Source organism: Catharus ustulatus, chromosome 3, assembly GCF_009819885.2.
Source record: "Catharus ustulatus isolate bCatUst1 chromosome 3, bCatUst1.pri.v2, whole genome shotgun sequence".
In the NCBI taxonomy this organism is placed as follows: Eukaryota; Metazoa; Chordata; class Aves; order Passeriformes; family Turdidae; genus Catharus; species Catharus ustulatus.
The window spans coordinates 62,607,753-62,635,637 of record NC_046223.1 but is presented as its reverse complement, the minus strand read 5'-3'; the positions used below and the strand labels follow the sequence as shown (position 1 = coordinate 62,635,637).

General features: G+C 36.7%; 1 protein-coding gene across 1 annotated transcript in view; it reads left to right on the top strand.

The window, feature by feature from the left end:
* LAMA2 (laminin subunit alpha 2) overlaps positions 1 to 27,885 on the top strand; it is a 290,666-nt gene that overhangs the window by 62,462 nt on the left and 200,319 nt on the right. The window contains exons 5-12 of the mRNA XM_033055719.1: positions 6,697 to 6,876; positions 8,972 to 9,061; positions 11,229 to 11,346; positions 12,855 to 13,033; positions 14,710 to 14,809; positions 23,025 to 23,185; positions 26,074 to 26,214; positions 27,570 to 27,743. Coding sequence (XP_032911610.1) covers positions 6,697 to 6,876; positions 8,972 to 9,061; positions 11,229 to 11,346; positions 12,855 to 13,033; positions 14,710 to 14,809; positions 23,025 to 23,185; positions 26,074 to 26,214; positions 27,570 to 27,743 — 1,143 coding nt within the window. The remainder of the gene's footprint in view (positions 1 to 6,696; positions 6,877 to 8,971; positions 9,062 to 11,228; positions 11,347 to 12,854; positions 13,034 to 14,709; positions 14,810 to 23,024; positions 23,186 to 26,073; positions 26,215 to 27,569; positions 27,744 to 27,885) is intronic.

Below are 27,885 nucleotides of genomic sequence, written 5' to 3'. Positions count from 1 at the left end.
GAAGACAAATGAGGACTTAGACAGTCAGTCCTGTAGCTAGGGGCTGAGAGGGCAGGATCTCTTAGGCTTGAGAAGTCCCAGGGAGATTTTGCTAACATTTAAGAAGTATTTGGTGAGGTGTAGGGTAATACTTTCTTCTGTCCTGAAGACTCATTACAAGTAAAGCCTAGATAAGTCCTTGTTTATCAGTATATGAGGTTTTTTTACTGCCAAAAATAGCAAAAAGTTTCTTAGACTGTCTGTCACTTCTTCATTGGCAGAAACCCAGTGAAATGTGTTGTGAAATTCTAGCCATAGGTCTCATCATCACCTGGCTGGAGCACACTGCAAGCCCTTTCAGGTGTCTTTTTACAGAAGGTAGGATTGGATGGATCCAAGTATTTGCTGTCCAGTATCCAGATGAAGCAACTGAGAAAGGTTAACTTGGTTGTTAATACCAGCCTTTGAAGGGTGTTGGGAAAATTATAAGCATGACAGAAACAAGGAGCTGTTTAGGAATGACTGAGTGACTTATAGAGGAGAGGAACTATAGATTTTATTTCTGCTGAATTTCTTATGTTATTAAATGGTGTATTAGATCTCTGTGAACTAAAATTCAGCACCTAAACTGGGAAAGCTTTGCTTTGATGTTGTATCAGCAACTTCCCAGAGGTGTGGCACTGAGCTGCTCTTGCTGAAGGAAGGGCTAAGAATATAATGTCAACCTTCTACAGCCCTCTGGCAGACTCTCTAGGTGTCACAATAAAATGTAGTGCAAAAAAGCATCTCTTAAAACCTGAATGTTCTTGGTACAGCTAGTAAAGGAACACGTGGTTTAGTTGAAAACTGAGCACAGATCTTGGTCTGAGTAATTAACTGTCAAATAATTATGCAATTACACACACACACATGCTACATTTTAGAATGGTCCCAGAAATCATACAGAATGTTTAAAGCATAAACCAAGGAAAGATAACAGATATCAAAATTAACTAGTAATATTTGTAAATGGACATCATATCTTTTCCTGAAAATGAGGCAAAGAGGTAAGAAAATAATTTCCAGCAAATGAAATGTTAAACTGCAATAAAGATGTGAAAAAGATTCTGAGTGACTGAGTTGAAATAAACCTTTTTTCAGACACTTCAGATTCAGGAAATCTGCCAGGGAATTGGTGGGCTGAGAGATGATCAAAGAGCGTTCAAGAAAGATAAGGTCATCGCTGAAAAACTAAATTAATGATTTGAATCAGGTTTTTTCTATAAAGACTGTCATGAAAGTTTCTGCACTGGAAACATTATTTACAGGAGAGGAGTTGGAGAAACAATTGCAAACTAGGTTGTTAACTGAAGAGGTGCAGAAAAATGGATAAATTGAATAATGAAAGGGAACTCAAGGCTAAAATAGGTGAATTATAACAGTTATTATTTAACTCCTCACTGTCAGGCATTCTCAATAACTGTGAAGCATGGAGTTTCAAATGAAACACTTTTTTTGGTAGCATTTGTTCATCATCCAAGGAAACTGCAGATCTGGAAGGCTGATACCTGTTGAGAACTAATTAGTAATAAAGAAATGAAATTAAGAATAGAGCTGGTAGAAAGACACATTTCTTTGTTCCAATTTCAGAACTGGAAGTACTAAGTGAATTTAGTATGAGGTGATCTAAAACCAGCAAAACAAGGATCTCTTTCCCTACAACATGTAAATGAGATGAGAAAATCCTAATTAAGTAATAGTGTAGATATTGAGAGGTGGCTTGGATTTAAGGTGAGGCTGAGTTTATGGAAATCCTTTGAGGCTTACCAGATATATAGAAAGTACTTATAGCTCAGCAAATCCCTGAGGAAGTATTATGTATGCTTGCCTTCATCTTACTGTTAGCATACTGGTTTGGATGCTGTATGGGGCAGAGCTGGATAGGTCCTTTGGTACTGACATGGTCCAGAGATTCTAATGTACTTGAGATATCCTTTGAATATATTTGGTAGTGTCCCTGTTGTTCAGCATTCTTGCAGGCAAGCCAAAAAATCAGAAAACTGTGTAATAGCAACATTTGTTGATAATGCAAAATTCAAGATAATTCATTCTATTAGCAGCTTATGATACTACATGAAAAGTACTGTATGAACATGAGTATTGCTAAAAGCAAAGTAATGCGTGTAAGAATAAACAAAGAATTATGCATGAATGCTGATGGGCTTTAGTCTTAGACTAAATTCTCTTCAGAGTAGAGAACTTGCAACATTCTCCACAGTTCTCAAATAAGAAAAAGTTGTTTTATCATCATACTGAATTTTAAAAATTAAAAGATGATGACTGCTCACAATTTTCTCAGATGAAAAATTAGAATGCTTTCAATGAAATAGTTATGATTTCCAGGTTTAAAAGGAAAAAGAAAACAAACAAGCAAACAACCCCACCAGAGCCAGTTATTTTTGTTGTTTTTGAGTTTTTTAAGAAGCTCATTTCTTCACACTGGGACAAGTGTATACAGTGATGAAAAACACAACAGTTGAAAAAGGGGGTAGAACTATAATGCAGAAAAGGGTAACTGGTAGGTATTAAACTCTATGACTCAGATTCACACTGTGGCTCAGAAAGCCTTTAGACCGATTAGTCAGAGGAAGTGATCATATTGTATTAGAGGGATCAGTGCCTAAATGCTCTGTTTCTTATAGTCCTTCATAACTGTTTTCTTCTGGCCTCTGTTGGAGATTCCAAAAGATTCCATTTGTTGGAATACAGTCATGGACAAATGCCTTGTTAAGGAGAAGTTTTCTTTAGTTGAAAACTGAGTAGCTTTCATTTAGAGTCGACAATTAAGATTATTATTTCAGTCTTGGAAATGGTAAATAAAAGTTGTGCATAAAACCTGAAAAAAAAAATCGCCGTTGTTTCCTCATGGGGACGTGGATTATCCAATTCATAGCAACCTAGTGGGTGGATTGAGGTATTAATATTTTCCTGGAAGACTCAGCTTTAGATCTTTGCTGTAGAGGTGTGGAGTGGCTCATGATGCAGCATGTGCACAGCCAACACAGGCCATCAGCACCGTGGCTGCGGTGTGGAAGGGGGGCTAATCTTCACAGGAGCTGTATGTGAAGTACTGTGATGATCTTACATGGCATTGGTGTAGATGCTTAGGGAGGATTGTGTTAATTGGGACAGTTTTCAAGTCCAATTCAAAAATACTTGGAGGGCAGGGGCCACAATAGAGTCTTGACTGAAAATGTGCTGTCCTGGGAACAGTGTCTGAAAACAGGTGCAAGATGGTGGAGGGAGATGAAAAGAGTAACTGTGCTCTGGAAAAACTCAGTGATGTCTCATTGGAAGACTCATATTGAAAACATTGTAAATCTAAACCTATTCAAACTTCTTTAAATTAGGATTCTTGCTGAGTTTTTCTGATTAATGACAGATGTTCCTAAAGTATTCTTAATTTCTTCCTTATTCTCTTTTCAAGGAGAGGAACAACTTGGACAGTTTTCAAGTTGATTCTAAATGTTTCTAGGAAGAAATGAGTGATTTCATCACAGATGTTTATAGGAGGAGAAATAATTTAGTCATTAATTTTGCTAGTGTAAAATTTTCACTTCAGATTAATTTTGATAAAGCTATCCAGTTTTGAATTTTCTAGTCTCAGTGTCATTTTGCTGTACATACTTGAGCAGCTGCAATATTTGACTCAGGACATAGCTACATTTCAATAATTATGTGAGCTTAATTGTTTTTTGCTTTAAAATGAAATTGTGAAACATTTAAAGTTTCAAAATAACATAAATGGAAGTCATCATCTTAATAGATTAACCTTGCCAAATAGATGAACTGCTGGCAGATAAATCCTTTCAAAAATAAGGTCTCTTCTAAAATCAATATCTCTGGTTTTATTTTGTTAATTTATGTTTTAGTTCTGTAAAACTACCATTTCAAGGAGGTGGATTTTTTTCCCCCCCATCAGTGTCTGAAGACTAAATTTGTTGTTTTAAAAATAATCAAAAGGTGTGACTGCTGATTGTCAACTTGTGATTGTCATTTGTGGCCAAACTGTGTCTATGATTAATACTTTCACTGTGATTAATACTTTTGTTGTGGGAGCTTACTTCTTTTCATATGTGGGATTTCACCTGCATCTTTCTCCCTCCCACCCCCCAAAATCTTTTTGTCTTTTTGAAGAGATAGTCAGATTGCCATGCTGTTTATCACCATGGTTTTCTTCTATCAGATTGAGCAAGGCACTGCTTTAGATTTATTTCTTCTTTATCTGTGGAATATCAAAGTTCAGTGTTTAGTATTCTGTTGCTTTAAACCGTAACCCATGTATGTTTGCTGGCTGTATAAAAGAAATCTCTTGGATCCTGTTTTAAGGGAAGACAGTAATGGTGTGAAAAAATGCTCTGAAGAAATATATTTCCTTGCACACCAGTAAATATTATGCAAAAAAGTCTTTAAGCATGTGTTTTTGCTAAAATTCTCCTCCTTTTGGGAAGATCTGTCAATTTCCACCTGACTTATTGCCACCTTCTTCAGGCTTCTTTTGAAGTTTTCTTTCCACACATGTTCTCTCTGTTTTCACCAGGGACTTAAGCAGTTCTCTGGTCATGTGTTTTTGTCCTATTTGTAGCCAGACATTTTTCATTCAGGACCTCCTCCTTGCTTCCTCTGGGGTTTCTATTATAACTTTTTGTTTGCACCATGTCTTTTTCATAGCATTTTATTCTGTTTGTTTCCAACTGTGTCCTTTATTTACTTGTAGTCAGGAGCAGAACTGAGTCAGAGCTCAGTGACTGCATTGTTACGATCTGAGTAGGAGGTAGTGATATCACATGTTCCTGGAGATAATGGCAGAAACCCAGAGGTTCTGATTCATGCCCAGGCAAGATATAATTGATGGCTGCTCCTGGCAGAGTGGTTCCCAGTGATTTGGTATACCTGTAGATACAGTGGAGCAGAATGCTGGACATGATGAGGTTTAGGGTTTCCCTCTTGGTAGTAAAAGTCACAGTATTGCAGAATTGTTAGGGTTGTAAGGGACCTCTGAAGAGCATCTAGTCCAAGCCCTCTGCCAGAGCACTGTTACCCAGAGTAGGTTACACAGGAATGCATCCAGGTGAGTTTTAAATGTCTCTGGAGAGGGAGATTCTGTGACCTCCCTGTTCGGGTGCTCTGCCACTGTCAATGTGAAGAGGTTCTTCCTCAATATTGAGGTGAAACTTCTTGTGTTCAGAGACATTGCTCCTTGTCTTGACACCACTGAAAAGAGCCTGGTACCATCCTCTTGACATCTGCCTTTGAAATAAATGGTTGATAATATCACATGGGCAATGCAAGAAAGCAGTTGTTCAGTAAGTCTATCCAGCACCTCCAAAAACTCCAGGAAGCAAGAGCTGCTGCTTTCCTGGGAGCTGTAGATTTACAGTCTCTTTCCTCAGTGTGAGGCAGCCACTGCTGAGTGAGTGCCAGCTGGTGTTTGGAGTGCAGCTGTTGCCTAAACCAGCAGCGATATGACCATGTTCAATGACAGAAAATGACTGTGTGGCCTGACCTCTCGCTAAGAGCGCTGAGGTATGAGGCAACACATGTTCATTGCAGAGAATAAATAATTCTCTTATTCATTCCAATGTTCTGCACATTTGGCTTAGCATCTGAACATTCTTTCAGTGTACCAGCCTGTAATAAAAATGCCCCAATTAAAATTTAACACTTGAGAATACAGGAAAATTAATGGTTTCTTTCCTCTCTACCTCTAGGTGCTCATTAACAGTATTTTGCTATACTTGACATGCTTCTTCTTGTAGGTCTTTTCCAAGAACAGTTCTGTAGCAGCCCATCTGCTTTATTTAGTTGATTCAGAGCTAATGTGTGCCATGATCAGCTACAAAGACAGGAAGGGAAGACATCTTATTTTTGTTGCCTTGTCCTTGATGCTTCAGTTGGGTCGGAGAATCTCTAGGAAGGAGCCACAAAGCTTACCAGGAAGTTTTCTACATGAAAGGCAGAGAAATGGGGAGGTAATCTTTACAGAAACTACAGTGTAGGCAGAAAGTGGTAGTGTCTTTGGAAAAACAAATACTAAACATAGTTCTCAGAAGTGATAAAGACTTTCCTCAGGGACCAGGTGAAAACAGTTGCAACCCAGGAAATTGTTTCACCTTTCTGAGAATAAGATTCAAAGGAGAAGATGTGTAAAGAGAGAGTGGGAAAGGAGAGGTGCTTACAAATGCTGATTTTTTTTCTCATCTAGCCATTGTAGTTTTTAGTATTTCAGAAGTTCAAAAGCCTTTTGATGATGATTGCTCTAAGAGGTGTAAACTGACCCCTGTTGAATTCTGAATCCCATTCCAAATATACATTCCCTTAACTCAAAATTTCTGAGCCCATTTTGTTGTATGATTACCTATTTCCAGACTAGGGGAGGAGAAGTGAATTGCCTGCAGCATGGACACTGTTTTAGGGCCTGGGTACACATATGCAGTTTGTGCTGCAGTCTTTTTGTAGTTGATGAGTTTCCTTTACTCTAAATGTTTTTATTATCAAGACTCGTCATAGCTGAGGTCTGTGGACATGTGGAATATTTTTGGGAAAATCTACTTTCTAAGGAAATAAGTTATTCTGTATGTACAAATGCATTAAAACGGCAGCTGTAATGATATTTATTGGCCTAATCATGACAACATTGATGAAATTTAATTCCTTACTTCTTTAATAATTCTTCAGATTCACACTTCTCTGATTAATGGACGACCTAGTGCTGATGATCCGTCGCGTGAATTACTGGAGTTCACCTCTGCTCGCTTCATTCGCCTGAGATTCCAGAGAATACGGACACTAAATGCTGATTTAATGATGTTTGCACACAAAGATCCAGCTGAAATTGATCCCATTGTTACAAGGAGGGTAAGTTCTGGCAAGGCAGTAGAAAGGCGTGTACAAGTTCTTACATTTGTAAGTGCTGTACCTGCTTTGTTTGCCATAGGGAATTTTGGGAGATGATGATTACCTGTTGTTATATTTCAAAATCCTGGTGTTGAAGAATTCCCTGTGCACTCTATTTTGTTATATTTTCTAGAGCAGAATTAACAATTTTACCTTTTCTGGTTAATGGTGTTATTAATATAAACACCTAGATCCTTTGGCTGCAAAAATTTGTATGTAGGTATTTGGCAAGTGTTTGCTGTTAGTATCTCTTACCTTTTCTGCTACTCAATCCTTTGCTACCTTTAACATGCCTTGAACACTCCCTTTGAGTAGAATTTCTAATTTTACAATAAGTAGTAGTAGAGCCTGGGTGCAACACTTAGCATTTTCATATGATTGAGGGTAGCATTAAACATTTTTTGTTTTGCTTTAGCTTAAAAGAATGGATACAGCATTTAAACTCACACCATGCCCATGCTCTGGTCTTCTCCACTGTGCCTTGTGTGTGCACACTCCTGTCTCTTCTTTCTACAGTCTTTACTTCCTTTCTAAGCAATATCTCCCTCTTGTCCTGCTGATCAAATGTTGTGTATTATTCTTGCCTTTCTTTGATTTTTCTACTAAGCATTCTCAAAAACTGGTTTGGGGGATATATAATATTCTTTTTCTTTAATTTTTCTTTTTTTATCACTTCATCATCTTGTTGGTCATCATATTATAGTGCTAACCTAAACTTTCCAAAACAAAAATAAGTCCTGTTATGAAGGGGGGAGTATCATGATTCTTGACTTTAGTTTGTCAGAGATGGCTGAGTGATAAGAAAATTTGCTTCTTCTGTTCCCCATTTCTGATTTCCATTTCCTTCACTAAATAGAGAGTGCTGGCTATTTCTGAAAGTTTGGAACAAGCCATTTTGTTTTGAATAAAAAACCCAGAATCCTTTCCAGTTGAGTGCAGTTATTGGAACCTCACTAATCATGAATTCTGTGTGTTTATGTGTAAGTGGACACCTAATAATCTGCTTCTAAGTGAATAGAAATACAGAGCTGATTTAGCACTTGAAAAATTGCTCTAAACTCATGAAAAGTGAGTGCAGAATGATGCACAGTTTTCTCAAACCAAGATCAGTAACTTCTGTGTGGCATCTCTCCATGAGGCTGTCCTCAAAGGATCAAGGAGTAACTGAAACTTGCCACCCTTGTCAGGAAACAAAGGGTAGCCACAAATTATACATTTTCTTTGTGTTGGAAGTTTAACTAGGAGTGATAAGAGTTCTCATTTTTGTTTGATATATTTATTCATGATCTGATAAAGAGGTTGAACACTGTGATAGAAAAATTTGCAAATAGCGTATGTTTTGTTTGATTAACCAGCTGTGAGCATGTTGCAGGATTCTTGCTGAAACAGAAGACAATGAATGAGATTCACTTCTCACAGGTTTTGTAATATAAGATTATGAATATCTTTCTACCCTTCTTTCTGCTTAGAGCTCTTAATCCTCACCAAAGGAAAAAGAGAAATGGTCAAATGGCAGAAAAACAGGTCAAAAGTACTTAAATCTCAGTAATAAAGATTGTTTCATGATCATTCAAAAGGCCAATAGTGAAAAACAGTCATTCTTTCCACAGTTCAGTGAATGCCCAAATTAGACTTGGCTAAGGTGAACAAAGGTGTTTCACAGGTTTTTTTCCTAGCTTTTCTCCTCTTCCTATCATCACACCCTTTCCTTTTCATATCTTTCTGAAGAGAATAAATTCTGTAGCATTTGACTTTCCATTATCCAGGGTGCATATAGCCTTTTTCCTATTCTTATGTTTTTGTATGCTGTGTATAAATTGACATGGCTTTTGTGACTTCAAACAAATGGAACTGTGCCAATTTACACCCTTTCTTTCATTCAGCCTGAATCTGTTGATCAAGACACGGCTTGGATTACACTGTCTGCTATATTTGTAATAGATCAAAAAAGAAATAAAACAGGACCTGACAGTTTTGTCACAAGAAATGAATTCTGCAGTTTGGCACCTGCATTTTAGAATCCACTTAGCAATTCAATTTTTGTTTTGTCTTACAGTATTACTATTCTATAAAAGACATCTCAGTTGGAGGCATGTGTATATGTTCAGGCCATGCGAAGGCTTGTCCACTGGATCCGGTGACCAATGTATGTATATATTTTTTTTAGTGTGCCTTATTTATAGGGTGGAACACAAGAAAAAAACCAAACCACGACATTAATATTCTTCAGAGTTTTGTGAATTTATGTTTGTTTTTCACCTAGAAGGACAGTCGGAAGCAGTGCCAGAATGAAACAGTGCTAGCAACCAGAATAATAAACATTCATACAGTGTCAGCAGAGGCTTTCCTGAAATAAAAAAATAGGTTCAGATAATTCATAGTGGAAGTTTCCTAGGAAAAACAAAAATCTGGGTTGCACTGTTATCTGCAGAAATGAACACTAACAGTCAGTCTTTCTTCTCCTTCTTGAAATTAATCACCATGTTTCCTAAATGATTGTCAAATGTTTAATTGATGCTTGCAAACACATGATGGCTCTAAAATGGTGCATTGGCTATGTAGGAACTATCAACTGAATGATCAGTTAAGCTAATCTAGAAAATCATGAGGTGTTTATATCTTTCAAATTGTAGCTCTCTTTTTTTGCACATAACCAATACAATCAAAACATAACCAATATAATGAATATAGAAATATGATTTGATACTGATTGTCCAACTCAATGCACCCATTATCACTAATACTGAATTTCCATTTGCTAATATTACATGCCACAGTGTGGAATCTCTTCGTGTACTAGTCACTTAAGTAGGAGCTTTAGAGGATTTAACTGATAATCATGTTTGTACGTGGCATTATCCACTAAATAGGGAATAATTTTTTAAAATGACAAAATCTTATACAGAATACCTTTAGAGTTAAGCAATTTCTATGAATCCTTGTAAAAACTGAGCAAACTCCTTAATTTAACCCTTCTAAGAATTTTGTGTAATGGTATGTATAGCAAGTGTTGAGCTGCTGTTTCAGATGCCCTTAGTGATGAAACTGCAGCACTGTCTCTGTGCCATCTGATAGAATAAGATCTGCCTCAGAAAATAAGTGCTACTACTGAGATTAATACATACTTCAGATAATTTGGTTACTAGATAAAATAAAGCCATTTTGACAATCATGATGTCCTGTTTTGAAGGATGTCAAATATGTATTTGTTGTCTGACCAGTATAAAAAAAATAGTGTAAGTGAAACAGCTCAAGCAAGAAGAGATTTGGAAGTTTAACTCTCCAGGGATATTCTTTAGACTTAGCCATGCCAAAATAGGCTTATAAACATTATGACCGTACTTGTTAGCAAAAAGAATCTTTCCTTTAGCAGTACATGGAATAAATTTGCTGGAACTTACTGCCATGATTTTCTGAGGCAGTCCTTGAGTTAGCTTTGTCTTGCCAGATTTATACTTTGTCCTGCGAGCCAGAGTTTCTCTGGCTTGCTGGTTTGACCTTGTATGGTCTCATAAGGACCACAGAGAATCCTCTTCACTAAATAACTATCAGGAAGGCAATTTTTACTTCTCATTTCTGCAAACTGCAGGGTTTTTTACCTTTTTCAAGTTGCCTCTGTGGCTCAGGGAGTTTGGGTGCTCCTTACAGTAATATTTTCATGCTGGGACTATGGAGCTCTTGTGAAGAAATGTGAAGTGACTGAAAGGCACTGGACTTGTGCTCATCTATTATTACTTTAAACACTCTGCTATCCCTCTTATTGAATTAATTACACAATTGGAATGTTACATGATAAATTGACTTATGCGGCCAAAAAATAATACCAAAGTATAAAAATAAGGCAGTTTATACTGGGTCAGCCAAGAGAATTTATTTCATTCTGCAGCAGCAGAATTGCTGCATCAAAGGGAAGGGTGGATAATGGCTTGCTCCTTCAGGGGTCAGATCAGTTTTCCTGTATCCAAGAGCTACCTGTGCTTTGGAGTATTTGTTTTATTGGGGAGCTTTCCCATCGTCCTTTCCTTATCCAGTTGGAATTAAACTCTCCTGCATTCTTAGATTCTCCTTAGATTATCTGGCCAACTATCTTCCTTTGCTTTGTGGCTGTTTTCTTCAAATAGAGCTATAGAAGTTAAACACACTTGGTGAACCCAGGATACATAAATTAATAAAAATTAATAAACAAAGGAATTACAGAGTAGAGCCATTCTTGATGTTTTCATAATTTGAACTGGAATGCATAACTGGAATGCACATGGACAGATTCTTCAAGTCATCACATTGTGTAAATATTTGTTTTTCTTTCAAATTAGAAATCCGTCTGTCAGTGTGAGCACAACACATGCGGAGAGACATGTGATCAGTGTTGTCCTGGTTTCCATCAAAAGCCTTGGCATGCTGGCACTCTCCTGCATAAGCATGAATGTGAACGTAAGTTGAAAGCAGTACAGAAGAGAAAATTTATTGCGACTGCTACTGAAAACTGAAATTGGATCCTACGTGATTTTGCAGTTAATTTGGTTTCTAACCACGTTGGTTTATGAACAACATTTAATGTGATGTTATTCACTTAATTAGACTGACTCAAAAGACTTAGCAGAAAAATTACATGTGGAGTTGTGGTTTTATTGAACACAGAGTATTTTATTGTAACATAGTGATATTTGGGTAATGTTATATAAAAAATCATTTTGTGTAGTTTTTAAAATCATGATGATTTTGTTTTGATAAAATAACAGGGCTATATCCTGGTAAGTTAAAAAAAAAAATCTCTTTACAGGTATTTCATTATATGAAACTTTACCGGCATGATTTCTGTATAAACAGCACTTTTTATGTTATAATGTTCATCTATGCTGAAACAAAATATTTTTGTATGATCAAAACGCAAGCTGAGTGTCTGATTTTTTTTTTTTAACAGAAAATACAATCTATCTATTTTTCCAACATGGAATGAAAACATACCTTAAAATATCAACTTCCCACAGGGTGGGAATTTAATTTTCAGATTTATTGTAATAAGGGTAGTTATAATTGAACTTTAACATCTTCCAAAGGTCACATACCACTTATATCTCTGAACATAACAAAATCTAATGCTACATTACGCTAAATGTTTATTCATTTTTAGGATTTCAGCTATAATTTTATCATGGGTGATTAAAAATAAATAAAAAAGGACAGATATGCCCATATTTAGAGTAGCCATTGTTTATTTGTGTCCCATAAACTTAGGTCACAGAGGTCTGTTTTAGTTGGGACTGTGTCTGCACTGGGAATGCATTGTGGAATGAAAGCAGGGTACATTTAATTTCATGTTTAATTTTTAAGAGACACTTACATCCTATTCAACTCTCAGTGAAATTTTGTACTGTCTTGGTGGGAGCAGTTTCCTGGGATTTGGTTCAGATATAAGGAGAATGCCTCCCCACAATGTTGATAAGCTTTGAATTTCTCTTTATGATGAAATGATTTTTTAATACCATGGGGAAAGTGGTATTATAACTACCCTTACTACAAAAATTTTATTTGAATTGCTTTAATTTACTCATAGCATTGTGCTACTTTCCTTACAGCTCGTCATGAGCCATGTGTGACATAACCACCAAAAGATTTTTCAGTTATCAATATAAAGAGGAAAAAAAATCAAACAAACTAAAATAAAAATGAAACATCATAATTAGACTGTGTCTGTCAACTTCTGTACTCCCCAAGACAAAATACTGGGGAGAAAAAATTCAACATCCAGAATGTCAGGCTGTGTTTGTAATGGGACCATGTTGCCTTTCACAAATGAAGTAGTAAATTAATGTTTGGATGTTCTTTTACAATATACACAGAACCAATGATAAAATATTGAATTGCTCTTTTTAATACATCAGTAACAGTGGGGCATCCCCAGGGGGAAAGTATTTGTTAACACTTTCCTTCTCTTTTAGCATGCAACTGTCATGGGAAGACTGAGGAGTGTTACTACGATCAGGATGTGGCAGACAGAAACCAGAGTTTGAACATCCACGGGGAGTACCTCGGGGGTGGAGTGTGTGTGAACTGCTCAGGCTACACCAGTGGCATAAACTGCGAGACCTGCCTGGACGGCTACTTCAGGCCAAAAGGGGTAAACGCCTGCTCCCGCCTTCCTGCGCCACAAGGCTCGGTGCTCAAGTCATCCCTTCAGCAGGGCAATAGCTCACGTTGCTGAAAAAAGCTTGGGCTGCCATTTTGTGAAGGTTAACTCCCAAAGCTGACAGTGCAGCAGTTGCTTTTCACTGCTGGAAGTGTATAAAGTTAACGCTCGGAGAAATAGAAAAGTGAATTGTGTTGATACGAAGGAATGTGCTTGAGGTTGAGGCCTCCAGCTAGTATTTCAATTTAATTTAAAAGAGGATGTGGTCCTGTAAACAGAACTTTTTGCCTCAGTAATGAATTTGAAGTTTTGTTATCAAAGTTCAAAGAAATATTGCTATATTTTATATTGATGTAAGACAGACCATAATTTCTATTTTTAAAATGCAGTGTGGAATTAATAACCACTGAAATTCCATAGTGTTTCATGAATGTCTTTAAATCTCAGTGTGGTGGAAATTGCTTTTTGTATTTCATCATATAAGACTGTATTTTCATCTAAGTGGAAGCTGTCAAAAGATGAATCTTATATTAGGTTGTATTGTCAATATGGGTCACTCCTGTGCTTTAGACAGCTACGCTATTAATGTGTGCTTGAATTGCTTATATATCATCTGTATATTTTCAACTGGGTAAATAATGGCCTTTAGTCTGATTGGTGTTCAATCCTCAAAGAGAAAACATCAGCAAATAGCAGTAATTACGTTTTCCCTGATAGACTAGATTTAGCCTTACAACTTGAGAAAAGGAGTACTGAGAAACGATTTCTTCAGCAGCAGGGCACTTGATGTTTTCTCTGTTTTAAGTCTTTCCCTAGCTAAAAGAGATTTTATATATGTATGTGTGTTTGTATAGTATGTCCATAGTATGTGTATGGTTTTAGTTCATGCAGAAATTAATTTATATTCCTAATGTGATATTAGACCAAGGTTTAAGTTTGGTTGAGGTAACCTCCCAAGAAAAAAGGAAATTGTTCCATGGTATAATGGTCACTTTCCTTCACTTACCTTTTACTCTCTTACTGGCTAACTAGCATTAGTTACTTTTTTGAATCATATTGACCAGAATAACTGATCTTATCAATATTATTTTAGGTAGTAAATGCTTAATATCTACTTGATTGCATTTTTTAATTTTAATTATATAAGGCTCTGTTACAATCTCTACACCTGGTATTTTTTCAGTTGAAGACATATTTGCATCCAAGTCACTACATACTTCTAAATAAAAATCCCAAACTTAATAGAATCACAGAACATAGAACCATTTATGATGGAAAGGACCTCTAAGATCAAGTCCAACCCTTAACCTAACACTAGCAAGTCCACCACTGAACAATGTCCTTGAGTGCACATCTAACACATCTTTTAAATGCCTCCAGGGATGGTGACTCCACTGCTTTTTGAGGCAGTCCATACCAATGTTAGACAACCTTTTTTGTGAAGAATTTTTTCATAATATCCATTCTCTAGTGAGGCCTATTCTTGTCATAGTCTGCATGGACTAGGTTTATCAGCTATCTCAGTTTTGTTAAAGTGTAAGCCACCTACACAGAAGTTGTTTTCTCCTACTAAAGTAGGTTTCTCCTACTTTGCATTTAAGATGTAAATAAAAGTTCCCAATTATTGAAGGCAAATTTTTTTTCTTCTAATATCTTTGTTTTTATAGGTATTGCCAGATAACCCAGATCCATGCCAGCCATGTTCCTGCGATCCAAATGGATCTTTAAATGATACTTGTGTCAAGGATGAGAAACATATGGAAGGAGGTAAGATCCCTCAAATACAGGGATGTTAAAGATGAAGTTCACCTGAAGTTCAGGTAAAAAAATACCACAAAAGGTTTGGTTTTGGTTTGTTGTGGTTCTTTTTAAAATTTTATTCATGCAAACAGTAATCCATCTGCAGTGTTTGGATTTTTTTTTTTAACTAATATTCCTAATTTGTTGAGTCTTCTTTCAGATTCATAGCTGGAAAACTTGTGTATATTTTGAAGAATATTCCCAGTGGAAAATATTTAAGAATTTTGGCATTAAAGACCTTTTTTCTTTTACCACAGAGATTAAAACTCATTCAATAGTGATGTTATCTTTTCCTATATAAGCATATTTCCATTTGAAATCTAAAAATTATTCTTGAGAGGTATTTACCTTCTGTGTTATTCATGTGGGATTAAGATGCTTACCATAGCTCTATAAAAGCTGTCTTCACATAGACAATTAACTGTTTGTTGGGCTTTGGAAACAATGAATTGCCATATTTTTTGGTTCTTTCATTGTAAAACGTCTGAAAATACTGTAGGAAGATAACAAAACTCAAAGTCAGTTCTTAAGAGATTTATAAATTGGGCTAATTACAATCTTTTGATGAGATGTAGCAATCCTTTAAAACTGAAATCAATAGAACATAATAGCAACATGGAAGAAAAGGAAAGATGGGGTCCATAATCTACTGTAATAACCACGTACTGATTGCATCGGTTCAATAAACTGATACTGATTTACTGTTCACGTGTTATCTCTGGTGGGCTGATCATGGCCAGCTGAAACTGCTCACACAGCCACTTTCTCACTGCCCTCCTCAGCAGGACAGGGGCAGAACAGAAGATGCAGTAGCTCATGGGCCAAAGTAAGGACCAGAAAATAATTTGCCAATTATCACCTGGGGCAAACAGACTTTACTTGGGAAAAGTTATGTTATTGCTGATGTAAATAGTTCCAGGTAGTGATAAGCAAAGATGAATATTAAAAATACACTTCTCCCACTGCCTTCTTTTTTTTCCCCAGATTCAATGTCATGTCTTCATTCCAGACTTCTCCTCTACCTCCTTCCCCGCTACCACCAGTGATGCAGGGTGATGGCAAGCAGGAGTCATAGCAGTGGTCATAACAGCTCCTCTCTGACACTCTTTCCTCCTCAGGCTTTTCCCCAGCTGCAGTGTGGGTGCTTCCCATGGGCCTACATCCTTCACAAAAAAGATTTTTTCTAGCAGTAGTTGTCCATGGGATGTAGTTCCTTCAAGAAATATCCTATGTTTCCTTCATGGGCTGCAGTGTGGATATCTGCTCCAGCCTGGCTTCCTCCAGGGGCTATAGGGGACCTGGAGCTTCTCCTTCCACTCCTTCCTCTCCTCCATTGTCTGACCTGGCTGGCTGAGGGGCTTAGCTGTGTGCCCTTTTGGGAGCTGGCTTTGTCTGGCACAGAACATCCCCATCCTTTTCCTCACAGAAACTGCCCTTGCAGCCCCCTCCCTGCTGCCAGCCCCTGGGCATGGATAGCCAGTGCAGTGTATCACGTGGAGTGATATGAGAGACAGTATGAGCAGAAAGGAGGATGAATCCCAAAGCTGGCAAAAAATACATCGAGACTCTCCAATGCCTGTATCATACCTGTGGTTGAGACTTAAACAGGTTACAGAGGACAGACTGCAACAAAGGAACCTCTCACTGATTTTGAGATGGGGACTGATAAACTGAAAAAAAATGTGATGTCCCACTTGCATCTTACACAGCCGCTTGGTCTCTCAGTCCTGTCTGAGCTGCTGTAGTCTCTCTTTTCACACCTTCTCTTCTGGCCACGGCTGTGGGTCATCCTCCTGGGGCGTGGCAGCTGATCAGCACTTTACAGGCTGATAGCTCCTCTTTCATCAGAAGAGGAAAGAAAAAAGAGACATTTTTCAATCTTGTTTGTCGGTAATGGTGTCCTTAGGAGGTCTCAAAACATCTTATGCCTCTGAGCATTCAGCAGATCTAAGCCATCTCATAGTTACTTTCTAAATCTGCTTTCACTTTCTGAATCTAACAAGATGGTACTGTGCTTTGACACCTTGCTATGTCTCCTTTTGCCTTTCTAGTGCTCTCATCTTTCTGGCAAATTCTTCTCTTGCCTCATTTCTGAATATCTCTAGGAAAAGAATTAAACTACTCTTTGGAACATTACCTGTGTCTTTCTAGAAAATCAAGAAACACGTCATTCTAACATGTTGAAGATAACACCTTGGATTATTTTTTTCTGATTTTCTACCTTTTAATTTATTAAGTAGCCAGTCATGCTCATCTGGCCCCAGGCATTCAAAGAAGCTGAATGCTCTAGTTTCTCCAGTACTGAGAACCAGAGTTCTTTTGTTCTCTTCACAAAATGAAAACCTTATATTTTTCTGTTTTGACTGTAACCAGCTTCTCTTCATCTTCCTGAAACTTGACTCATGCTACTCAGGCGGTTGGAGGCCTGCTGCTTTTTAGCATGTTAGAGCATTCTTAATCTCTGTTGAATCTGCTATTTTCAACACATATTTCTTTTTCCTTCATTGCATTCTAAACTCATTGATACCTTCTGTTTCCAAATTATTTATTGTAGAGGTTATTCTGTGTGTTTAAACTATTTATTCTCATATGTGACCAGCACACTTTTTGTTTAGATAACTACCATCATGTATGGAATTTCCTCCCCAAAGCATTTAATGCATTTTTTTCTTGAGACCAATTGTCTGTGTCATGCCCAGGTTTGGAGGTGTTGAGGGTAGACACTTTGCACTGTCTGGACAGTGGCCAGAGGATAATTTTCATATCTGTCTTATTATTTGTCTGTTTTAAGACTACAACAACAATAATAAGCCATCTCTGCATATATCTGGGCATCACAGCTATTCTGCCTTCAATGGACTTGCTCTTTGTTCTTACTGGTTTTTTGCCCCTTTTTTTAATTTTTTACTTGTACTTAGTAAGGTTCCAGCACATTAGGAAAACTGTTTACTTCTTGCTCATTATGTTTACAGTTCTTGAACCAGTCACATATTTATGACTGTAACACCTTATTCAACAAAAAAGACACAATAATGCCCATTGAAAGGAAAAGCTTTTCTAATATTTCATTTAAGAAAATATTTCTGTGGTAACACAAGAGGTTGTTTTAGAATCAAGACTGAGTCTGGAATATAATTTTTAGCATAAAACTGTCTTGAAAGAAGATCACTTCTTCCCTTTTTTCCTTCTCACATTTGTATTCAGTACACTGATAAAATTCTTTTTACTGAGTACTGGTCACCCTGGGCAGCAATTGGATTTGAAGCACTGGTGAATGTTCATAAGGAAAGGGTGGAAAACATGATCTGTCTGAAGGAATCTATCTATTCAGCAGTGAACCAGAATGAGCACTCTGGGTTGAAAGACATCAAGAGTCACTGGCTGGTTGTATGAGGATAAATAGTTTGCTTGGTGTAGGATGGGAATATGCTTTTTAAATGTGTGCTAAGTAAAGGCTTTGAGAGAGTAAAAGACATTGAACTAAAATGGAAATATGATCGTAAGGAACATCACTGGGGATCTGGAGTCGTTGTGAACAGTTCTGAAGTAAAATAAAGCTGGATTCTGTACTTGCTCTGTTCTTGAGTACAGTAGGTAAGCAGCAATTAAAATGGAAAATTGTAGTAAATACCATAAAATACTAGTACATTGATGAAATGCCTCAAGAGGATTTAAATGACTGCATCCTGTAGTCATAATCAGGTTTTGTTAGATAAGGGGATATAGAAGCTGCTTTATAATATAGCATTCATTGTTTCAGGAAAGAAAGAAGTATTGTTGTGCTTTGTGTATAATTTCCATTTTGATACTGTGTCTCAGTCAATAGTCTAAAATCAAATATTATTATTGCTTGCAAAGTGTATTTTTGGTTTTGAATCATCAAGAATGCTTTTTTGAATATTCTTTCACAGCAATCCTATATCATATGTTAGAGAGATATATTAAAAAAATAAAAACTTAGGATCAATCATAAAATAAACAGATGAAGATGCCTCTAGGTTTTGCAACTGAAAGGCAGTAATTCTAAAACTGAACTCGTCCATCTGTGTTCAACTCATCCTAATAATAGCTAAACTTGACCATTACTGTATTGAAATTTTCCACACAGAAGTGAAGGTTCAACCATTTAGAACTACTCTGTACTCCAGTTTAATTAAATTAAGGCTTTCTCCATGAATTGATACTTCTGTTTCAAGCTCCAATGGCTAGATTTTAACAACAGCCATTTTACTTGGCTCTTAAGCACCTGCAAGAACTGACAGCTTTGGAATCTGGCAGAGTTTTGTCTCAGTCTTCAGGGCATGCTATCTTTTTTCCCCCTATTGCCTCTTTATGTACAATATAATCCCAATGCCAGATGTTTATTTTTGCTGAAAATGTCCTCAGATATTTTAGAATAAGTAAGATCCAGACACCTCAATCTCTATTCAGGCTTTGTACTACTTTGCTCAGCAAGCAGTTTCACTGACTTCCATGAAATTATTTTTGAAATTTATGGGCTGTTGAACAGGAGTGAAAATGACAAGAGGCCATTCCTAGGATCACAGGTTTTTTAAGGGTCTGGTTCATGCTTTTGCATTCACTTATTTTTGTGCAGTTTTGAAAGACTGCAAGGCTAGAAAAAACTAACTGGTAAAACTCATATTTCAAGATGACTCATCCTCTAGGGTGCATTTTTAAAGCCTCTCTATGCTGAAAGACAGGACAGAAACTGATAATATGCAGGGAGAAAACAGGGAATAACAGTTTCATCATATAAAGCCCCATTCAAACAAGACCTATGAAGTCATCGACCAAAAGCAAAATATGTCCTTCTTCTGAAATATAGTTAATTGAAAGAAAAACAAGAGAGAAACTTGAAACACCTGCCCTAAATTGAAATGTAGTTAGGTTGTTGATATAATGTACATTACATATGCGCTACAGCAGCCTCATCAAAAACAACCAGTGGGACACTGAGAGGAATTTACACTCTGTGTAACACAGGGAGAGCTGAGATCTCGCAAGGACTGTAAATGAAAGAAGGCGTGGAGCCAAAACAAGTACACAGACTAGCTGTATCAACAAGTGTGAGAGCTGGAAGGATGTATGACAGGTAGCAGTCTCCTACCTTCCTCTCTCTCATGTGCAGTGTGAGGTCTCTTGATAAATGGTGTGCTGAGGTTATCCATACCTGTGTGTGCTGTATAAGATTGGGGCAAGCTGGGCTGGTGACAGTAGAGTTTTCAACAGAAAGGAAAAGCAGGAGAAGGGATGGTTCTTGCTGGGAAACTAAAAAAAATGGACAGAGTAGGCAATGGAGGAGAGACTATAGATTTGCATGAGTATTTGGGAGCTCCATACTGAGATATGTAATTGAATTTGAGCTTGCTGAGACTTGATTTGTGAGCTATGAGCTCCTGAAGCTTTCAGATGAGGTGAACTCACTTGCAAAAGTAGACTTGCCAATGTCTTTTAGTGCTGAACCCTGGAGTATAGCCAGATATTTTCATCTGGAAGGAACAAAAGTTCCTCTGTTCCAGATTGTCCAGTTAGGACACATTGACCCAGATTGCAAGAACTTGTGTCCTGCTGTGCTGTGGGGCCTTGATGGTAGCTGTTTGAGAGGAGAATAACTCAGAAATTTCAGAATCAGCTGAGCCAAAGGCATCAAAACCCATGGAGCACATCACTTTTAGCTAGTAAGTAACAGAAATTTCATGCACTGAAATTCTGTATATAATTAGGACATATCAAGAAGGTAACAGTTGGTAGGATGTGCTACAGGAGATCAAAGAGGCTTCAAGGTTAGAGTAGACAGATTGAATTTCACCTCTGTATAGATTAACAGATAATATAATTTAAAACTCCTGTAGGTGGTGGCTGCTTCTTGAAATAGCTAGTTAGAGAAGCACCTCTGGATTTATGCATGAGGAAATGTTTTAAAACTCTCATCCTGAAGGGCAGTCAAATGCATCATTGTTTTAGGAATGAGAAAGCCTGCCTGAAAAACAACTTAATCTAAACAAAGAAATCTATAAAAGGAAAATAAAAATGAACAATCCAAGACTGATAATGGCAAGCTTAAAGTTTATAGACTGCATATTAGACATTCAGAGAAGATGCATTTTTCTGGTTCAAAATTATTCAAGCAATGCAATTAAGCTAACACCAGCAACAAAAAGATACGTATATTTAAACAACTGAAAAAACTCACTGAAAATCAGAAGTTATTTCTAACTGAAGATAATAGAAAAGAATATAAATTGTGACAGATTCCAGAAAGTCATACTCTTAATAATAAATACATATATTTTAAGGAATAATAACATACTTTGCTAAATACTTACAAGTTGCTAAGAGATACTTTTTCAGATAATTCAAAATCAGAGTGCTAGAGATTCAAATGAAGTAGGAGTTAAATGTTGTTTAGGTGTAATCAAGTGATAAATGGACATCTAAAGAAAGAAAGGGACACAGCAGAAAAGCTGTATTAATTCTTTTTACCAATGAGTAGAATAGCTCAGGGAATTTCCCACTTGGGAGTCTTCATTCATGGGAACAAGTCAGAAGAACTGCCTCAAACAGACGTGTCAGGTTTAAAGCAAGCTGATAAATGCAGAATCAAAATTTGTCAGGCATAGAGCATATTTATCCATGGCTTCAGGATGAATTGAGTAGTTGAAAATTGAGCTGCTTGAGGCTTTAAATGTTGCTTATAATATTTTTTAAAACAGACATTAATATTAAATAGACACTGTTATCTAAAAGAAAGGGTGTTCCAGGAAACTGGAATCAGAAGGTCTGGTTTCTATTCCCCAGAAATCACTAGAACTACAATGAAGGATTTATACGATTTCTGAAATGCGGCAAAAATAGGCAAAACTCAAGTCTAGGGGTTTTATGTAGAGGACAGTCTATGAATCTTTTTGAAGGATTAAATGAATATGTGAACAAAGGCTCATTTGATTAATATTGTATTTTGATTTTCAAAAGGTTTTGACAAGATCTTTTACCAAAATCCACAAAAGAAAGTGTAATAAGTAAGGAGAAAAGGTTCTTTCATGGCTTAGTACTTGGTTAAAAGAATAAATGGACCATTTTCACTGTGATGATCAATATGAACTGTTGAAAACATTCATATTTAACCTGGAAAAGGGATGAGTAGGAAGGTGACAAAGTTAGCAAGTACAAAATCTTTCAGCATAGAAAAATGAAAGAACTGCAAAATGTTCAGAAGGATCTCAAGATAGTGAGTGGCTGGGTAGTAAAATAAATTATGAATTTTTGTAGCAATTACAGGAAAAGTAGAACACTGAGAAAAGTAGTTGTACAGTGATTATAGTGATTTCTAAATTAGGCACTATCAGTTGTGAAACAGCTCTTGGTATTACCTTGAACTGCTTCAGGTCTGTCAACTCAGTTCTGTCTTGGCAGTAGTCAAAAACATCAACAGGGCCTTAGGAAATACTACTGTTTAAAAAAAAAAAAAAAAAAAAAAGAAAAAAAAAACCCCAACTAAAATAATCAGAAAAACTAGTCAAACAAATCTATACTATGCACTCCCTCTTCAAATAATTAGAACTGAAAACACTGCGGAGAAGGACAACAGAGGTTTTCAGTCATACCAAGCAGTTACTGTGTAGAGATATTGAGTAGGCTCAGGAGTTTATGGTATATGAATTAAAAATGTCAGGTAGGATATGATAGATGTATATTTAAATTACAGATGGCATGGATAAAGTGAATGGCTACTTGCTCTTTTCTATAATTTGACAATTAGATGGCAATAAATAGAGATTTAACACACTATGCAAGGCTAAACGTCAGATTTTCTGCTAGGGAGCCTTATGGATTCTGGAAGTAAAAGCATGTTGAAAGGCCTTTAGATGTGTTAATGGAATAGAAGGTTTTCAGGTACTGTTAGAAGCAAGGAAGTAGGGATATGTTTCAATTTTCAAAATTTCTAATATGCAGATTTCTGGAAACTGAGAATTCAGGTTACTGTGTACTTGCCCGATTCTTACATTTTTCATTCTAGCCTCTCTCAAGTGACTCAGAGTGCTCAAAGCAACACCTTGGTAGGTTTAACATAAGGCGGTGTTTACTGTTTCTCACACCACCATCTATAACTCAAACACACATATCTGACAATAATAATGACAAATGGAATGCATCTCATGTTTTCTCCTTCTTCCCATAGATTTGTTGCCTGGTTTCTGCCACTGCAAGACTGGCTATTCAGGAGAAAACTGCAATCGATGTGCCTTGGGTTATAAAGGGTATCCTGAGTGCCTGCCCTGCAACTGCTCCCTTGAGGGCAGTGAAAATGATGACCCCTGTGTAGGTCCCTGCATCTGCAAGGTACAGATATCGAATACTTCTGAGCCATAGAAAGATATTAATGATGCTGAAAGATTGCATTAATGCTCTTTTATTATGCCGGAGTATTCCACTGTTCTACCTAGCTGTGTTAGTAATTTAGGTTAGCCACTTCTCACAGAACACTTGTTCTTGGTCCTACAAAATTGTACGTGGTGTTGCATCATCTCTGAACTCACTGCACTCACGTCCTTAGAAATCAGTAATGAAGGGATACTTACAAAACCTGTGAATCATTTATTTCAAACTCCATCCTCATCTACTCAGATACTATGTGTTTACAATATTGTGGATTCTAAAACTGTAAATGTGATTTCAAAAAGAGAAAACGAAGTGAACTGATGATCCATTAAAACTAGAAAGTTGCCTTTTAGGAGTAGTCATTAGGGATATATGACACTCTTTCCTGCCTTGGGATGGTTGTTTAGAAGTCTCTAACATGTCTAAAAAATCAAAATCTGTCTTTTCTGTAGGATTAATTTCTGGGAAGAAAATTTAATAAACTTTTTCTCTGTGTGCCATTGAGTATCTGCCTCAAACTATATCTTGATTTTTTTTGAAATGACAAACATTTTAAAGCACATGGATCCACTTATAAAATACCTAGCTATCAGAAAAGCTATAGAAATGATTGTGCTTTCTAAGTCACAGTCTAGTGAGTGACCATGAGTATGCCCAAATGACAGCTTACTGTACTCGGGACCAATTTTTCTATACTGTACTTGTGGGAATTCCCTTCCAAAATTTACTTGACAGAATTAGTCACAAATGAGAATTTAGAAGTACTTATATGACATTCTTAAATACAGGAATATACAAAAAATGCTTCGATCTCATGTTGCAGACACACACAAAGCTCCAGTTTGACAACTGAATAGCCCTGAAGTCTACTCAGAGAATTAACCTTATCCTCACTTGACATAACAGCCACATGCTCTCTGTCAGAGATAAAACCATCCACATCACATTTCTAATTACTTAGCCATCAAGCCTAGAAGATCATAAAAGGGGATTTTGCTATGTTCTGGCTTGGAATGGAGCTTTGATGAAGATGTATTATGCTAAATACCAGATAAATACAGCTTAATGATTCTTATGATGTTACTCTTGTAAAGCCAAACTGACCTGTTAGTACATGCAGACCAAAATGAACAAATAAGGAACAAAAATAATTGTTCCTATCCCAGTGAGTTCTCATTATATGCACTTTTCCCTCAGTGTTCCTCTTTTGTCTTCTTTGTGTTCTTTAAATCCCTTTTTAAGTGGTTGTGGGAGAAAAATGATACTTTTTGTAGATAGCTGAGATACAGATACACACACATTTAATTTCACTAGCAGTCTTCAAATTCAAATCAAAGCAGAATATGGTCAAAGGGACACTGAAATCATCAGATTAGTTATGCTCCATATGAAGAATAAAGTGGGATGTCTGATTAATAGCATGTCTTAGGAAAATGCTTCCTTTCTTTTAATCACATCTTTCAATTACCCATGATGAGCTGTAAATTTGCTAAAGATAGTTTTCTTGTAAAGGAAGTGGCTGAAAAGCAGTCCTAACTGTAAACAGCAAAATGCAAAAAAATGGGTGTTGGATTGTTGTCTTTACCACATTAACTAGACTAAATCAAAATACTGAAAGAAGGGGGGCAACTGTAAATGCCTTTTTTTAATAGTTTGTATGATATTATTGAAGAGGAGCTAGAGACAGAACATAGATACTTTGCTGCACGTACTGTTACTATATAATTAGTGGTGAAAACATTATTATATTTTAATTGTATCTCCACAGGTCATTGCCCCTTTCCTGCACATCATCTCAATTTTCCCTTAATTCATGTGTGCTATTCTTACTCCCCATACCTCTTTGCCCTGTTTTTGCCAGGTTTGCTACATCTTAACCCGGAGGCTATCAAATGGTTTTCAGTGAGTTTACTTCAGAGCTATCCTAGACTACACAGTGTAGGCAGGGTTTTTACAACGCATTCGTTCTCTGCTGATGTAGAGCCAACAGTTTAGTCCTGTGTGCATTCCACAGAGCACTGCCTCCAGGGTTAAGGAGACTGTGCATAATTCCTCTGAAAGGGGAAGAATTTTCTGAGCTCTCTTGGGGAAAATACTGAATTACTAAGCCAGCACCACATCATGAGCCTCCTGCCACACACTCCATGTAGAAAACCTAGCTTTAATTTTCCCTATGGGACAAGTGATTTATAGTGTAAAATAGTAGGATTTAGTGCACAACATAAGCTTTTTATGAAAAATATAATTACAAAATGCTAAGTTTGGAATAGGTCATGTATATTTAGTGCCTGTCGTCCTGCAGGGGAAGAGTTTCCAAACCTGGCTGAATGACTGGCAAACACATGTAATTATGGAAAGAACAAATGCAGCCCATTTAACATTTGTATTTATCCTGAATTCAGCTATTAATGACAGATGTCTGAAAAACTCGTAATCTGAGTGATTAGTATGACTACTGTCACGTACCTGTAGTTTGCATCAGCTGGATGTGCATGGATTTTGTCAGCCCTTAAATACACGCTGCAGTTGTTGAGGTCATAACATTGTGCCATTCTTCCTTCCCCTCTGAAACTCTCAAGTGTAAAGGATGTAAATTAGATTATTACTTGAATTTAAGTATGTCCATTCATAGAGATGAAAAATGAGAATTTTTAGAATGTCTGAATTCCACATCCTGTTATTTACATGCAGCCACACAGAACCTTTTACAGTGTAAAGGATTTGCTACTAACATTGACAAATAAGTCTTTCCTATAAATGTCTTTAGAGTCTTCCTGAAGAGTAAAAAGCCAGTGATCTCTAATTCTCATCTATGGCAACTGAAGTAATATTTTAATATGCCTTTCCAGGAACATGTTGAAGGAGAAAACTGTGACCGTTGCAAACCAGGTTTCTTCAATCTTCAGCAAAATAATCCCGAAGGCTGTGAGGAATGTTTTTGCTCTGGAAAAACAAACATCTGCAGACACTCTGCCTTTACTTACAGAACTGTAAGAAAAATCATACCACACCAGCACATTATTTTGTTTTTTTGTGTTGTCACTAACCTTTATCACTAGTTTTTTTCTTATTAGAAAATCATGCATGCTCCTTATTTTTTATTTATCCAGAAGAAAATGCTTGTAAGCTTTGACTCTCTTCTTTGTGAGAAAGTTATGAAATAAAGCAATTAGAACAGTGAAAAGCACAAAATAAGCTATAACAATAAAAAATGGAAGTCATATTCATAAGCACAGTCCTGGAATGTGCATACATAACCACTCCTGAGTTAAATTCACTATATCCATAGGGCAACCTCTTTTACAGGTAATTATTAAATTTCTAGACCTGAAGTAATTAAGAATTTTGAAACATTAAATGTGCAACACACAGCTTAAGAAAGAAAAAGGAATGCCTTGCAAGGGGCATTTTGAATGCATTTCTTTTGTTTGCTGTATTCCTAGGAAAGGAAGTGAGAGAGAGATGAACCTACTGTTCTTATTTGTACTGTAAAAAATGTCAATAGCCTGCAAATAGACTCTAAACTGTAAATTAGTTCTCAAAGCTCAGACACTGATGCCACTGAAACGAATGTTTGCTGCATATTCATGCCCGTAGATTGAGTTTGGGGAAATGTGTTCCAGGCCTACTAGATCTTTATTTTGGCCGTATTGTTATGCTGAAAGTCTACGAGTAACATCATATATGTCTAATGTTCTCATTTACGTGACAGCAACTGGGAAATTTTCCGTTCCATGGCTAAGCTCATTTATTGTTCTGCTTGTATCCGGGCTCCAGGAGCCGTCTTTGTATGAACAGTGTACTCTTCTCTGAGGATTCATTTCTAGTTATGGGATTTCAGAAATTCAAGTTCTAGTGCTTTCCAGCACCAAACAGGCATAAAAGTATAAAAAGTATATTTGGCCTTGTAAGTTGTAAGGTTTTAGAATTCAAAAACATTATGAATTATGCCGCCTACAGCAATCAGAAAATCTATATCCATTTGTCAGCCTATCTTCTGTACAATCTGTGGCTGATATTATTTACTGAAAACTTGCAAAATATTTTTAAATATTCTTGCACATATGTTTGAATGATGGAATTTCCTTCTTCTCTGGACAATGAAGCACAGAATGCAAATACTTGCAGTTATTTCAAACTGAAAAGTGATAATTCCTAGTCATATGCAGTAATAAATGTTTGCTTTTATTACATTGTATTTTCCTTGGTTCCTACATTGCTATTAAACCTAATCAGTTTTTTAAAAAATGGAAGAATGAGAGTCTGTGACTATTGAAATGATTGATGTTCTGGTTCTTATTGTAATATGGGTTATACATATTTATTTATTTTCTTATAATTTTAGATAGAAGACATGAATGGTTGGTATCTGACTGACTTACCAGGTCTCATCAGAGTTATCCCTATGCAAAAGAGATTTGATGGGCATCAGCAGCTCAGCATCAGCAACGTGGTTGCACAAAAAGTACTGCCACAGATTTACTACTGGAGTGCACCCAGCTCTTATTTGGGCAACAAAGTAAGTGCAAGTGGTACTTGGCTAAACACTGATTTATTGAGAAAAGAGGTAGGGCTTTGAAGTAGAGTGGTACTGAGTGAGGATGAAATTGGTAAGCTATTTGACTGTGTCCTAGTTTGGAGGACAGGTGTCTGCTAAGAAA